The sequence below is a fragment of the Boleophthalmus pectinirostris genome, unplaced genomic scaffold, assembly GCF_026225935.1.
Source record: "Boleophthalmus pectinirostris isolate CB_2022bp ecotype Guang Dong unplaced genomic scaffold, ASM2622593v1 HiC_scaffold_21, whole genome shotgun sequence".
Taxonomy (NCBI): Eukaryota; Metazoa; Chordata; class Actinopteri; order Gobiiformes; family Gobiidae; genus Boleophthalmus; species Boleophthalmus pectinirostris.
The window spans coordinates 32,190,817-32,205,586 of NW_026571175.1; the positions used below are offsets into that span (position 1 = coordinate 32,190,817).

General features: G+C 41.1%; 1 protein-coding gene across 1 annotated transcript in view; it reads right to left on the minus strand.

Annotated features, from left to right (window-relative positions):
• Window positions 1-13,756, minus strand: part of thsd7aa (thrombospondin, type I, domain containing 7Aa) — a 437,777-nt gene extending 424,021 nt beyond the window's left edge. Inside the window, exon 1 of the mRNA XM_055157370.1 lies at window positions 13,690-13,756. Within this exon, the coding sequence (XP_055013345.1) occupies window positions 13,690-13,723 (34 nt within the window). The 5' untranslated portion in view covers window positions 13,724-13,756. The remainder of the gene's footprint in view (window positions 1-13,689) is intronic.
• Between the last annotated feature and the right edge of the window lie 1,014 nt (window positions 13,757-14,770).

Sequence of the window (14,770 nt, forward strand, 5' to 3'; positions counted from 1 at the left end):
TACATCAGGACTAAACTAGGTCTAAACCTGGATCTAAACCAGGTCTAAACCAGGTCAAATCAAACCATGAAATTCAAATTCAAAAATCAAACCAAATTAAACCATGACTTAGTGTTGGGTTTTGTTTCATACCTGTGATAACATAGGCCAAGATAGCAACAACCGAGCTGGCAGTGAGTGTCCTCAGTAGAACACAGCAATGGAATTTCTCTGACAGGTACCAGTATGGTAACCTGATTCATCCGTCGGTTTCACTTTGTGGAAACCGTCTGACCTCACAGGATTAGGACTCGTTCGCTTGACAGTAGGTGGGTACTTTTTTAAATTTAACCAATCGCTGCTATTTGGCCGTTTTGATGTATTTGACGTATGTAATGTGCCGGAACGCTCAGTGGTGTCCAAGTAATTGCCGGCACAACAGCAAACAAATCAGAGAGTGAACATGTCTGTCAACGTTCATTGTTGTTTCTGTGAAGTGAACTTGCGATTTAAAGGTGCAATAAAAATGTGAAGTTTGTATTTGACAAAGGAAGTCAAAAGTGGGATAGTGTATGCAGTCTGCTATCACAGCTCAGGTTGGTTCAGCTCTTCGGTGATTGGCTGGTGTGTGGTCTACAACTTCTGGGGTTTTTGCAAACCGTCCAGTGTATTCTGATTCCTGAACCAGTCGCTGGAGACAAATGAAATTGAGCGGAGGCACTAGGCGGCGCCAGCCTGACTAACAGTCTGGTCCTGAACACCAGCAGACGGCTCCTCTGATGGTGCTTTCTCATCTGGTTCGCCTGTATTCAGCCTCACATTTTTCAGTAGGTAGTTTTATGTATTTTAGCATGTTAGTGTGTGCGTGTGCGTGTGCGTGTGTCTGGGTTGTTTGGTTGTGTGGAGTCAGGTAACTATGGGGTTGGTGGGAGGGTGGAAGGAAATGTGGAATTGTTTTTAATTACTGTAAAGCACTTTGTGTTACATTTTTGTTTGAAAAGCGCTTTATAAAGAAAGTTTGATTGATTGATTGAAAAAAAAAAGGTACTAAAAGAAATTGTGCTGATAACTGGTATTGAAAAAAATACATCTTTTGATAGCACTTTTTATAATCACAATTTAATAAACTATAGTAACAATAAACCAAATGATGAACCAATGATGAAACACTTTTTACTCAACAAAATGGTATTTAAAATGATGTCACTTTTTGGAGGTCACACTTCACCTTCAGGATTGCATGTAAATAGAAAATTAAAGCTATACTTCAGAACATTCTCCTTGGAGGCAGATCATTTTAATGCCATACTGTGGAATATTATTGTTAAAAGAGCATTTCCATGGAAACAAGCAGGAGCACAACTTCATCCAGGGCAAATGAGAGTCAGGTTTGTGGAAATACAAGCTCGCTCAGAATAAGCACATGTTTTTCAGTTCAATAACCACAAACAAACTGAATTTTTTGTCTATTTTTCAGTTAAAAAGTTACATAGTGCGGCTTTAATGTAATGTATGTTGATTACTTTTTATTCTAGATAATGATGCAAACTGCTGTATTATCACTGGAGTAATTTCTTCTGTTATTGAACACGTCCACGCGCCCGCCTCATTTAGCGCCGTAACGTTTACAAACCGCAGCTCGTTTTGCGTGTTTTGACACTCGAGCGAGGATCTTCCCGGTTTGAAAACCCCACATCATTCAGACTCATTCAAAAGCGCCGAATCCTTGAATGAGACGCCGCGATTTCCCCCAGTGCTCCCAAACAACCAGCCCCAGATCCGAGACAAGACCCTGAAAACGCTCCATTCAAGGCAACATCTGTGCGCGCCGTGGAAGCTGTCACCGTGCCAGCGCTCTGCCGTCGGGCGAGAAGGAGGAGGGGGGGGAGTCCCGTAAGCCAAACGCAAACATCTCCGCGGCGTTATCTAGGTTAGCTTTGTCTGGCCAATCTGCTCACTTTCGCCAGCCTTAATACCCGAGCATGTCTTTACACGGCGGGAGGTACGGCTGGTGATTCCGCGCACGGTTTGAACGTAAATTTTTGGGTAAACAAGCGTAAATATGCACGAAAGATGTCAGCTGAAAAAGAAAAAGAAAACAAAATTACACTGTATTTGAACTGGGAGGCGGAAAAGACACACTGGCAAAGATAAACCAGGAATAAACAAGGACTTAAAGAGGACTAAACCAGGACTAAATCAGGACTAAATCATGAATAAATAAGAACTAAGCAAAAACTAAACAAGGACTTCAGGAGGACTAAACCAGGACTAAACGAAGAATAAATCAGGACTAAACCCAGGACTAAACAAGGACTAAAGAAGGACTTAATGAGGACTAAATCAGGACGAAACTATGAATAAATCAGGACTAAACAAGGACTAAACACGGATTTAAGGAGGACTAAACCAGGACTAAACCAGGACTAAACCGTGAATAAATCAAGAATAAACAAGGACTAAAGAAGGACTTAAGGAGGACTAAACCAGGACTAAACAGTGAATAAATCAGGACTAAACAAGGGCTCAAGGAGGACTAAACCAGGACTAAACGAGGAATAAATGAGGACGACACAAGGACTAAACCAGAACTAAATGAGGAATAAACTAGGAATAAACAAGGACTAAACATGGGCTCAAGCAGGACTAAACCAGAACTAAACCATGAATAAATCAGGACTAAACAAGGACTTAAGGAAGGCTAAATCAGGACCCAACAAGGACTAAAGGAGGACTAAACCAGGACTAAACCAGGACCAAACAAGGATTTAAGGAGGACTAAACCAGGACTAAATCTTGAATAAGTCAGAACTAAACAAGGACTAAACATGGACTTAAAGAGGACTAAACCAGGACTAAGATAGGAATAAATCAGAACTAAACGAGGATTTAAGGAGGACTAAACCAGGACTAAACAAAGAATAAACCAGGACTAGATCAGGACTAAACAAGGACTAAAGAAGGACATAAGGAGGACTAAACCAGGACTAAACCAAGACTAAAAAGCAGGACTAAACAAGGACTAAACACGAACTTAAGGAGGACTTAAGCAAGACTAAACAAGGACTAAACCATGAATAAACCAGGACTAAACAAGGACTTAAGGAGGATTAAACCAGAACTAAACCAGAACTAAACAAGGACTAAACTAGAACTCACCAAGGACTAAATCAGAGGGGACTGCAGAGATTGTGACAAAAACCCAACTCTATTTGAACTGGGAGCCACACAAGACACATTTACTTATTTTTACTCGCCAAAAATTCCAGTTACATTTTCCCGTTTGTAGTTAACAAGAATTTGGAGACCTTCTAGCGAGCTTTGCCCAACAGAGAAGAAGAAAATGTGCAACCCCGGGATTTTTTTTTTTTTTTTTTTTTTGTGAATTCAAATGAGCTGGCGAAAGTGGGTGCAGTGGGTGTAAGTACATGATGATCACTGTTGCTAGGCAGAAATCCACTGTAAAAGTAACAATGGTGTAGTAGACTCGGACTGTGAGGGGCACTCAGCGAGAAAGCATTAAAATTTCAACCAGAGCGGAGTGGGCTATTTAAAGCTGCATTGTGTACCGTATTTTTCGGACTATAAGTCGCACTTTTTTGCATGGTTTGGGTGTTTCCTGCGGCTTATACTCCGAGTGCGACTTACATATTAAAATTTTCAGACTGAAGCGGTGAGAGGCTCTAGGTTTGTGTGTCAGTATCTAGTAATACTATTACTCCTGTACCACTGTCACTTCGCTCTACTGCGCATGTCTCCTGTAGAAAAAGCTGCTGTCCTGCTGCAAATAGTGAAATATTCAGCTGAAAACGGTAATCGAGCATCTTTTCTGGAAGTCACTGGATGGATCAACAAACCCTGAACTTCAGTGACACCGAAACCATCCTGTCGGGAATCAGAAAGGCCGGAATAATTCTAACTGGAACTGATGCTGAGTCTCTGTTTACATCATGGAATCTATGGTTTATCTCCGGAGGTCGCGCAGAAGTGACACCGAAGACGAAGAATTCAATGGATTTAGTGATTTGGAGTGAGATCGTGAGTTTGGTAAACTTATGTTCTGTTGTTTATGCTATAATTATCTGAATAACTATTAATATGTTACGTTAATATATTAATGCCTGTTCAGCCTGTTGTTTTCTGTTTTCTATTCCATAGTTTTTACTAGAGCTTGACTTTCAAGATGCAATATCGGTTCCTGGTCTCTGATTTTATAAAATATATTTCCCCAAAAAGTGCGACTTGTGTATGTTTTTTTTTTCTTCATTGCGCATTTTTTGGCTGATGCAACTTATAGTCCAGAAAATACGGTAACTTTTCTGGTGGAGTGTCCGTTAAATGTTTTTCTCCATGGACATATTTTCGCTGTGTCTGGAATGTTTCACAGTATGGAATTAAACCTTTCTATCTTCACTGAGTCCAAACTAGACCAAATTACAGGTCAGATCTGTGGACAGGCGACCCCGCTCACGGTCAGAATGCCTGTTTTCTGTCTTTATTTTTTTTCTACAGTCGAAAACGGGCGATAAAGGGGCCAAGAACTGGAATCTCTGTCTATAAATTAATACAAAAGGGGGGCCCACGTGAGTCTTCTTGCCCAGGGCGGCCAAATTTCTTTCGATGCACCTGAATAAAAGCACTTGTAATTGAATAAATGTAAAGTAGAGCTGTTTAATGTCATACTGTGGAACATTTCAGGCAGAGCAATGACATATTTCTAGAAACAATCAGGTAACAAACCCCCAAAAAGGACAAAAAGCTACACAGTGCACCTTTTAGGCATGTCAAAGTGTCAGTTTCCGTAATGTATTTTGATTTGCTGGTGAAGCGTAATGAAAACATAACTTGGCGTAATTGCTGCTGAATTCCACTTGAGGCAAAACTGGTTATTGCAGTTAAAATAAATGCTTTGGGAGTTGGGGCGGTGCCAACAGAAATCTTGTATTCCAGGAACAAATAGTGTATTAAGGTCCTATATTATGCAAATTACTCCTGTGAGTTTTAAACCATGTTATACTATTGTTACCTCATCAAAAACAGACCTGGAGAGTGTTTTGTTTCATTCACACATGTCTGAGTAATCATATATTATTAGTCTCTTTACATCTCCAAAGCTCAAAATGCTCTGTTCCACCTTGTGATGTCATGAAGTGGTAGTTTTCATGCTACCGTTTACCTTTTGTCCAGTAGAAATTGGTAATTCCAGGGATAAAATCACCCAAATGACTCTAGTGAAGGTGTTTTCTGTCTGAGAAATAATGTCATTTCTTCATCACAAACAGACACGGACTTGCATTTTGTTTCACTTACACACACTCCATATTTACCGTATTTTTTGGACTATAAAGCGCAGCGGATTATAAAGCACAATATCAATAATGTTGAATTCTCTTGTCTGTTTTCATACATAAGTTGCACTGGATTATAAGGTGCAATAAGCAAACAAACGGGCGACACTTGAGTCCACGATCCATCGGCAGATCGTGGTGTAATTCACCCGGCGTCGCCTCCCTGTCTTGGTAAATGTTTATTATGAATGTGAATGTGGGTGGATAATTTAAGTTTGTTTTTTTTCTTATTTCCTACGAGGACGACTCATCAAATATACATTGAGTAATAATGTGTTTAATGCAGCTTTGCGCACATTTGTTTACATTTTACAGAAACAAAACTTAAAACCACATGGCTCATTTGCATAAACTATAAGCGCTGAAAAAACACCTCTTTCCTTGTGCTCTGATGTGGTTCATTTTCTGTCGGACTAAAGGACACGACTCAGTGGAATATGTTTGTTCTCCGTGAGGCTCCTGACTACAGTAGACATAATGCTGCGACAATCCATCAAGCGGTGTGGCTTCGTAGTTTACCAAAGTCGTACTAAAATATTTTGACAGATTTCTGAGTGCCGTGTAGCACATAAAATTGGTTCGAGGTCAGTAAACACAACCAGAATTAATACATAAGGCGCACTGTCGATTTTTGAGAAAATGAAAAGGATTTTAAGTGCGCCTTATAGTCCAAAAAATACGGTAGGCTGTTCCACCTTGTGTTGTCATGGTGTAATACAGGAAGTGCTCCAGTGTGTTTTCAAACTCCAAACACCTTCACTAAAATCATTTGGATGATTTCAGACCTGGAATTTCTAATCTCTACTGAACTAAAGGAGCTGTTAACTTGAAAACTACAGGAATCTTCATGACATCACAAGGTGGAACATAGCATTTTGAGCTTTGGAGATGTAGAAACACTAATAATAATCAAAATAAACATCTGCGAATGAAACAAAACACAACTCCAGGTCTGTTTTCGAGGAGGTAACAACATTCTAACATGACTAAAAGCTCACAGGAGTCAATTTTGTGTAGTTTAAGACCTTTAAGCTACGTAGAAAGACAAACCTAAGCATTTATTTCACGTGATTGAGCTAACTTTCCTTTTCTGCGCCACAAAAACCACAAAGCCTATTCACATCGCATACCATTAACAACTACAGCAGGTGTTAAGCTTCTCCCGGGTCCAGACATTGATCCGCACAGGCTGCTACTGCTTGGTCAGGGCTCCCCCATTGATCGGCTATGGAGCGCTGGGAGCGGGGGGTGGCCTTCCCAGTGAAACCAGTGCATTGATTCACGGTAAGGTTAGACAGCGATAGTCAAGACGAGGACGGAGTGGAGCATTGATCTGAACTCAAACTCCCATCAGCCCCCGCTGCTTCAGCTACAACTGCCACTCCACCTCCCCATTCAGCTGCTCTGCTTTGTGCGTTGTGGAATAAAATGTAGTAGTCCAAAAGTTAAAGAGAAAAGATGTGCAGAGTGTTGTCCAGTCCAGTTTAGTAGAGTCCAGTCTGGCTATGCTTCTGTTGTAGGGAGTATTATACCTCTAATGACATAGGCGTTGCAGAATAAAATGTAAAAAGTCCAAACGTTTAAGAGAAAAGATGTGAAGCTGTAGTGCTGTGTAGCGTTGTCCAGTCCAGTTTAGTAGAGTCCCGTCTAGCTATGCTTCCGTTGTAGGGAGTATTATACCTCTAATGACGTAAGCATTGTAGAATAAAATGTAGTAGTCCAAAAGTTGAACAGTAAAGACGTGACGCTGTAGTGCCGCATAACGTTGTTTATTCCAGTCTAGTAGAGTCCAGTCTGGCTATACTGCCTTTGTAGGGAGTATTATACCTCTGATGATGTAGGCGTTGCAGAATAATTTGTGGTAGTCCAAAAACTGAAGAGTAAATCCGTGACGCTGTAGCGCTGTATAGTATTGTCCATTCTAGTCTAGTGTAGTCCAATCTAGCTATGCTTCTGTTGTAGGGAGTATTATACCTCCGATGATGTAGGCGTTGTAGCATAAAATGTAGTAGTCCAAAAGTTGAACAGTAAAGACGTGACGCTGTAATGCCGCATAGCGTTGTTTATTCCAGTCTAGTAGAGTCCAGTCTGGCTATACTGCCTTTGTAGGGAGTATTATACCTCTGATGACGTAGGCATTTATTTGTACTAGTCCAATTATTTTGTAGTAGTCCAAAAGTTGAAGAGAAAAGACATGACGCTGTAATGCTGTATAGCGTTGTCCAGTCCAGTCTAGTACAGTGCAGTCTAGCTATGCTTACATTGTAGGGAGTATTATACCTCTGATGACGTACACATTGTAGAATAATTTCTGGTCATCCAAAAGCTGAAGAGAAAAGATGTGACACTGTAATGCCCTATAGCGCTGTCCAGTCTAGCGCAGTCTAGTGTAGCTTTGCTTTCTTTGTAGGGAGTATTATACCTCTAATGACATAGGTGTTGTAGAATAAAAAGTAGCAGTCCAAAAGTTGAAGAGAAGAGACATGACGCTGTACTGCTGTAAAGGGTTGTCCGTTCTAGTCTAGTAGAGTCCAGCGTAGCTATGCTTCTGTTGTAGGGAGTATTATACCTCTGATGACATAGGAACTGTAGAATAAAATGTACCAGTCCAAAAGTTGAACAGTAAACACATGACGCTGTAGTGCAATCCAGTCTATCTTTCTCTCTCTCTCATAGACACCTGCCTCTGCTCTCTCTATCTTCTATCACTCTCTCTGCATCTCTTCTCTTTCTCTCACTCTTAGACATCTGCCTCTCTCTTCCTTTCCCCTTCTCTCACTCTCTCTCTCACCCTCTCTTTGTCTCCTCTCTTTCTCCTCCTCCTCTTCTTCTCTATTTCTCTCGCATAGACACCTGCCTCTCCTCCTCTCTCTCTCTCTCTCTCTTCTAGTCTCTTTTCAGTTCTCTCACTCTGCCTCTATCTTTCCACCCTCTCTCTGTCTCCTCTCTTTCTCCTCCTCTTCTCCCGCTTTTGCATGGACACCTGCCTCTCCTCTTCTCTCCCCACTCTCTCTTCTCTCTCTCACAGACACCCACCTCTGCTCTCTCTCTCTATCACTCTCTTTGCATCTCTCCTCCCTCGCTCACTCTTAGACATCTGTCTCCCTCTTCCTTTCGCTTTCAACTTCTCTCCCTCTCCTCTATCTGTCTCCTCCTCTTCTCTTTCTCTCTGATAAACACCTGCCTCTCCTCCTCTTGCTTTCTCCCTCCCTCTTTCCCCTTCTCTCCCTCTGTCTTTCTCCTCCTCTTCTCTCCCTCTCTTGTATAGACACATGCCTCTCCTCTCCCCTCTCTTTCTCTCTCTCTCTCCATCCATCTTTCATCCATCTATTCATCTATCTATCTATCTATCTATCTATCTATCTATCTATTTCTCTGCATCTCTTCTCTCACTCTTAGACATCTGTCTCTCTCCTTTCTCTTTCCCCTTCTCTCACTCTCTCCCTACCCTCTCTCTGTCTTCTCCTCTCTCTTTCTCCTCCTCTTTTTCTCTTTCTATCTCTCTCTCATAGACACCTGCCTCTCCTCTTCTTTCCTCTCTTTCTCTTCCATCCCCCCTCTTCCCTTCTTTCTCTCTCTCTCTCACAGACACATGCCTCTGCCCTCTCTGTCTTTCTACTCTCTCTTCTCTCTCTCTCTCAGACATCTGACCCCCTCTTCCCGTGTCTTTCCTCTTTCCCCATCTCTTACTCTCCCTCTCTCCTCTCTTTCTCTCTCTCTCTCGCATAGACACCTGCCTCTCTCTTTTCTCTTTCCCCTTCTCTCACTCTATCTCTCTCTTTCTAGCCTCTCTCCTCTCTATCTGCCTTCCTCTCCTTCTTCTCTCTCTCTCTCTCAAAGACACCTCCTCTCTTTCTCCCTTTCTCTCTCTCTGCGTCCCATTCTTTCCTCCTCATCCTCTCGCTGCAGCCTGCTTTTTAAACCCTACACACACACACGCACACACTTCTACACACGCTACACACTCCACTCCTCATCAGTTCTGCACGTGACGGAGAGAATGATGAATGAAGGAGAGCGGAGCGGTCGGCGCGGGACGCAGAGGAGTCCCATATGCTCCGGCCAGAGGAACCCCGGCGAGCCCCCCCCCCAAAATAAACACACAAATACACAACAATAGCTCCGGCGCACACACGGCAAACCAGACGCAAAACCGAAGATGCTGCAGTGCACGTGCTTCAGAAGCGGGGAGGGGGGTTCAAGATCGCTCCAAGACACAGAAAAATAACGTTAAAAGGCAAATATCACGCTATTTTCTAATATTTCCTCATCACAAACGGACCTGGAGTTGCGTTTTGTTTCATTCACAACACAAAACCTTAAATATTATGGTCCAAATATCGAAATATCGCGATATCGTGTCCTCAAAAGTCTCACAATAATACCGTGGGGTGTCAGAATACATCGAATCACAAGTTCCTTTGCTTAAATACATTGTTTTACAGCTGCAATAGCGAATAAACATCAGGAACTACATATCCCATGATGCATTTCACCGCAGAAAACATGAATTAATATGATTTTACGTGAATTCTTGGGATTATGACGGAAATAATTCACATCAAAATCTTGTCAGGGTATTTTAAAAGCAAAAAACGTGTCCTATCTACAATTACATCAGCGTTTCCAAAAATATCGCAATAAATATCGTATCGTGAGATGTATATCGTGAAAATATCGTACAGAGAGATTCGGATATTGTTACATCCCTAATCGTGAGCTTTCCTACGATATCGCAATAAATATTGTACTGTGAGGGATTTGTCTTGGAAAAATCATGTGTTTTTATATATATTTAGTATTTATTGTGATTTTAGCCGAGCGCGATGGATAAATTTAACTAATTGTTGATGGAACAAACCATTCTGCACTGGAGCTCTGTAACACTTTATTTTGTAATTGTGTTTTTATTCGTGTTATTGGATATAATGTGGATGAATGAATGAAATGTGCCTCTCAAATCTGCAAAGCAAATTTACCTACGGGTACGAATAAAGCAACCTAACCTGACCAAACCTTCATACCGTGACAATATCGTATCATGAGACAACAAGAAGAAATACAGTATGTTTTTATTTGAATTCTTGAGATTATGACGGAAATAATTCACATCAAAACCTTGTCAGGGTATTTTAAAAGCAATAAACGTGTCCTATCTACAATTACATCAGCGTCTACAAAAATATTGCCATAAATATCGTACCATGAGATGTACATCATGAAAATATCGTACCAAGAGAGTTGGATATTGTTGCATCCCTAATCGTGAGCTTTCCTATGATATCGCAATAAATATCATATCGTGAGGTCTTCGTCTTGGAAAAATCATGTGTTTTTATATATATTTAATATTTATTGTTATTTTAGTTAAGCGCAATGGATGAATTTAACTAATTGTTTATGGAATGAACCATTCTGCATTGAAGCTCTGTAGCATTTTATTTTGTAATTGTGTTTATTCGTGTTATTGGAGATAATGTGGATGAATGAATGAAATGTGAAATGTGGGACCTGCTTCTTAAATCTGCAAAACAAATTTACCTACGGGTACGAATAAAGCAACTTAACCTGACCTAACCTTCATACCGTGACGATATCGTATCATGAGACTTGGATATTGTTACACCCCCAGGAACTACATATCCCATGATTCATTTCAGCGCAGACAACATGAAGAAATATGTTTTTACTTGAATTCTTGAGATTATAACGGTAATAATCCGCACCAAAGTCTTGTCAAGGGTATTTTAAAAGCAAAAAAGTGTCCTATCTACAATGACATCAGCGTCTCCAAAAATATCGCAATAAATATCGTACCGTGAGATGTATATCGTGATAATATCGTACCAACAGATTTGAATATCGTTACTATCGTTCCTAAGTTTCTCGCTTTTATGTTGCTGTTCATTTTGCATTTGCACCTCTACAAGAACTTCGGTGTGCGTTTTCTGTTTCATTTGGTAACTCTCAAAACAGAAAACACACTGCTCCACCTCGTGATGTCACGTGGTAATACAAGAAATGCTCCACTGTGTTTTTAAACTTGCATATTTCACTTCTTCGCTTGAATCATTTTGGTTGATTTCAGCTCTGGAATTGGCGATCTCTACTGAACTAAAGGTAAAAGAAGCTTGAAACTAACTTGAAAACTACAGATTCATGACATCACGAGGTGGAACAGAGCGTTTTGAGGTTTGGAAATGTAGACAGACTAATAATAAATCGTAACTCGAACAACTCTAGGTTTGTTTTTGAGGAGGTAACAACATTATAACTTGTCTTAAAGCTGAAAAGAGACAGTTTTGGTTAATATGGGACCTTTAAAATATAGTTAAATATAATCTGTCGGTACGATATTATCACGATATGCATCTCACGGTACGATATTTATTGCGATATTTTGGAGAGGCTGATAGAATTGTAGATAGGATTGTAGATTTTTTTGCTTTTAAAATACCCTGACAAGATTCTGATGTGAATTATTTCCGTTATAATCCCAAGAATTCAAGTAAAAACACACTGTATTTCTTCATGTTGTCTGCGCTGAAATGAATCATGGGATATGTAGTTCATGGGGGTGTAACTATATCCAAGTCTCATGATACGATATCGTCACGGTATGAAGGTTAGGTCAGGTTAGGTTGCTTTATTCGTACCCGTAGGTAAGTTTGTTTTGCAGATTTGAGAGGCACATTTCATTCATTCATCCACATTATATCCAATAACACGAATAAAAACACAATTACAAAATAAAGTGTTACGGAGCTCCAGTGCAAAATGGTTTGTTCCATCAACAATTAGTTAAATTCATCCATCGCGCTTGACTAAAATCAGAGTAAATATTAAATAAAAACGCATGATTTTTCCGAGACAAAGACCTCACAGTACGATATTTATTGCGATATTGTGGGAAAGCTCACGATTAGGGATGTAACGATATCCAAATCTCTCAGCACGATATTTTCAAGGTACGATATTTATTGCGATATTTTGTGGAGACTATAAGCAAAACAGTTATTTTCCTCTTAAAATGCCTTGACAAGACTTAATCCAAAGAACTTAAAAGTGCTTAGAACTGTTATTTGTTCTTGTAGTCTGCACTGAAATGGAGCAAAGGATCATGGTCTATGTAGTTCCCTCTGTGTTTTTTACATATTGCTGCACCATAACTCGTAATTCGACATATTGTGATGGTCCACGATATTATTGTGAGACTTTTGACGATATATCACGATATTTCGGTTATTGTTACATGCCCTACATCCTTATAATAAGACATTTTAAAGATATATTTTTGCGAATTACCAGCAATAACTACAACGTGACCCTAAAAACATGAATTCTTCGCATTTCTGATTCAACAAAACACTAAAAACGTACAATCCAGATTTCAAATTGTAGAATAAACGTTGCTTAATGTGTAGCTTTTATTGAAATTCATGAAACTATATTAGATTTTTTGTTATAAGGAGCTTTAAATAATAAGTATCAAGTGTCAATAGCTTGCTTTTCCATGCCTGCTCCTGTATTCGCCCCAATGTAGGTCAAATTTGTTTTGATTCACTGTGCTGTGGTGGCATCCAGTGAATGAACGCACACCCCACGTCGCAACTGGTAGGAGTAAAACCATTAAAAACTACGAAAATGCGATTAAAATTCAAGCAAAAATCTATATTCGCGTCATTACTCGTCATGCTGTAAGTGCAGTAGAGTAATTTTGTTAATGATTTGAGTCGTACTGCTGCTATCTCCAAGAAAAGGGGTGAGGTCTTTTGAATTTGCATAGTATTTGAAGTGTGTTTTGACCAAAATTTTACACAAAAATTTCATATTTGCAGCTTTTTGAATGAGGAACACGCTTTTGACTTAGAAAGGAAATGCATTTTGCTAAATATTCTGACATTTTTGTGCATATAAACAAGATTTCACCTATGTCCACTTTGGTTCATTTCTCAAAATTTGTTATCTGTTTTTTACTTTTTTACATTTTTTCATTGAGTTCTAAGGATTGCATTTTGTTTTGGGGTGAATTCTGACCTTGCATTGCTTTTTTTTTTTGGTGCTGAAAACGCTTCCAACAACATTGCACAGTGCACAGTGATCCCCCGCGTGCAATTCTCCTTATCCAGCTCATCGTTAGCGTAAACAATAAAAGTTTTCATTCACTAATCTCTTTTAAAACTATATCCACCTGCGCCGATGCAACCACAAAGCGTTTCAGCAAACACAGCGTTCAAACGGGACACGCTTTTACGCACAGACCCCGAAAAAGTGTCCAGAATCCCCGTAATATCGGCACATGCACGCGTGTTTTTTTTTTTTGCAGCAGCAGCAGCAGCAGGAGTAGGCGCATGCTTCTTACCTGTTTGCCAGATGTACGTGGTTTTAGTTTCCATTGCAGTTTCCGACGCGTCCGATCCAATAACAACCGCTAGAATCCAAACCAGCGCAGACCTGAGAAGCAGGGACCCAACAACCGGGACTAACCCCGCTGCCCCCGGCCAGGCTCCGGCTCCGGCTCCGGCTCCGGCTCTACCCGCCCTCCCCATGGCTCCAGAAACCTCCGGCGCGCCTCCTTAACCCAAACGCGGGTGGAGAGGAGAGAGGGTACGCACAAAAAAAAAAAAAAAAAAAAAAACAACCCAGCAGGAGAACCACGCGGTGCAAGGCTCAGCTCAGCTTTTGTCCGGCCCCCCCTTCGCTCCCGGTGGATGAAAAACAAGAAGAAGAAGAAGAAGCAGAAGAAGAAGAAGTAAATCCCGGGGAAGGTGAGAGGAGAGCGGGGGACGTCCTACGCGGAGCTCCCCGGGTCCGTGGAGCAGGAGGAGGAGGGAGTGATGAGACGCGGGAACAATAGGTCCGGGGGAAGCCAGCCTGGTGCGCGCGGCTCGGAGGCTGCGTGGTTTTGTGGCGTGGCGGCGGCGGCGGCGGCGGTGGTTGCCGGTTCGTTGCAGCGCGCACAGCCAGGATCCCCTCCCCTCTTCTCTCTCTCTCCTCTATCTTCTCTAGCTCTCTCTCTCTCTCTCTCTCTCTTCAGGCACTCGCTCGTTCAGGTTCTCTCTCTCTCTTCACCATGCACTCGTTCAATCGTCATGTCTCTCTCTCGCTCTTTTTCTCTTCAAGCACTCGCGTTCTGTCGATATTTTTCTCTCTCTTCTCTCTGTCCCTTCTCTTTTACTCTATGTCTCTCTCTCTCCACTGCCTTTCTTTCCCTCTTTTCTTTCTCTTCTTCCTGTCTCTTTCTCTCTTCCTATCTCTCCCTCCCCTCTCTCTTTCTCTCACTCTTTTCTTTCTCTCCCCTCACCTCTCTTTTCTCTCTCCTCTCTCTTTGTCTTTTCTTTCTCTCTTTTCTTGCTCTTCTCCCTGTTGCTCTCTTCTCTCTCCTCTCCTCTTTTTCTCTCTCTTCCTCTCCTTCCTCTTCTTTTCTCTCTCTCCTCTCTCTC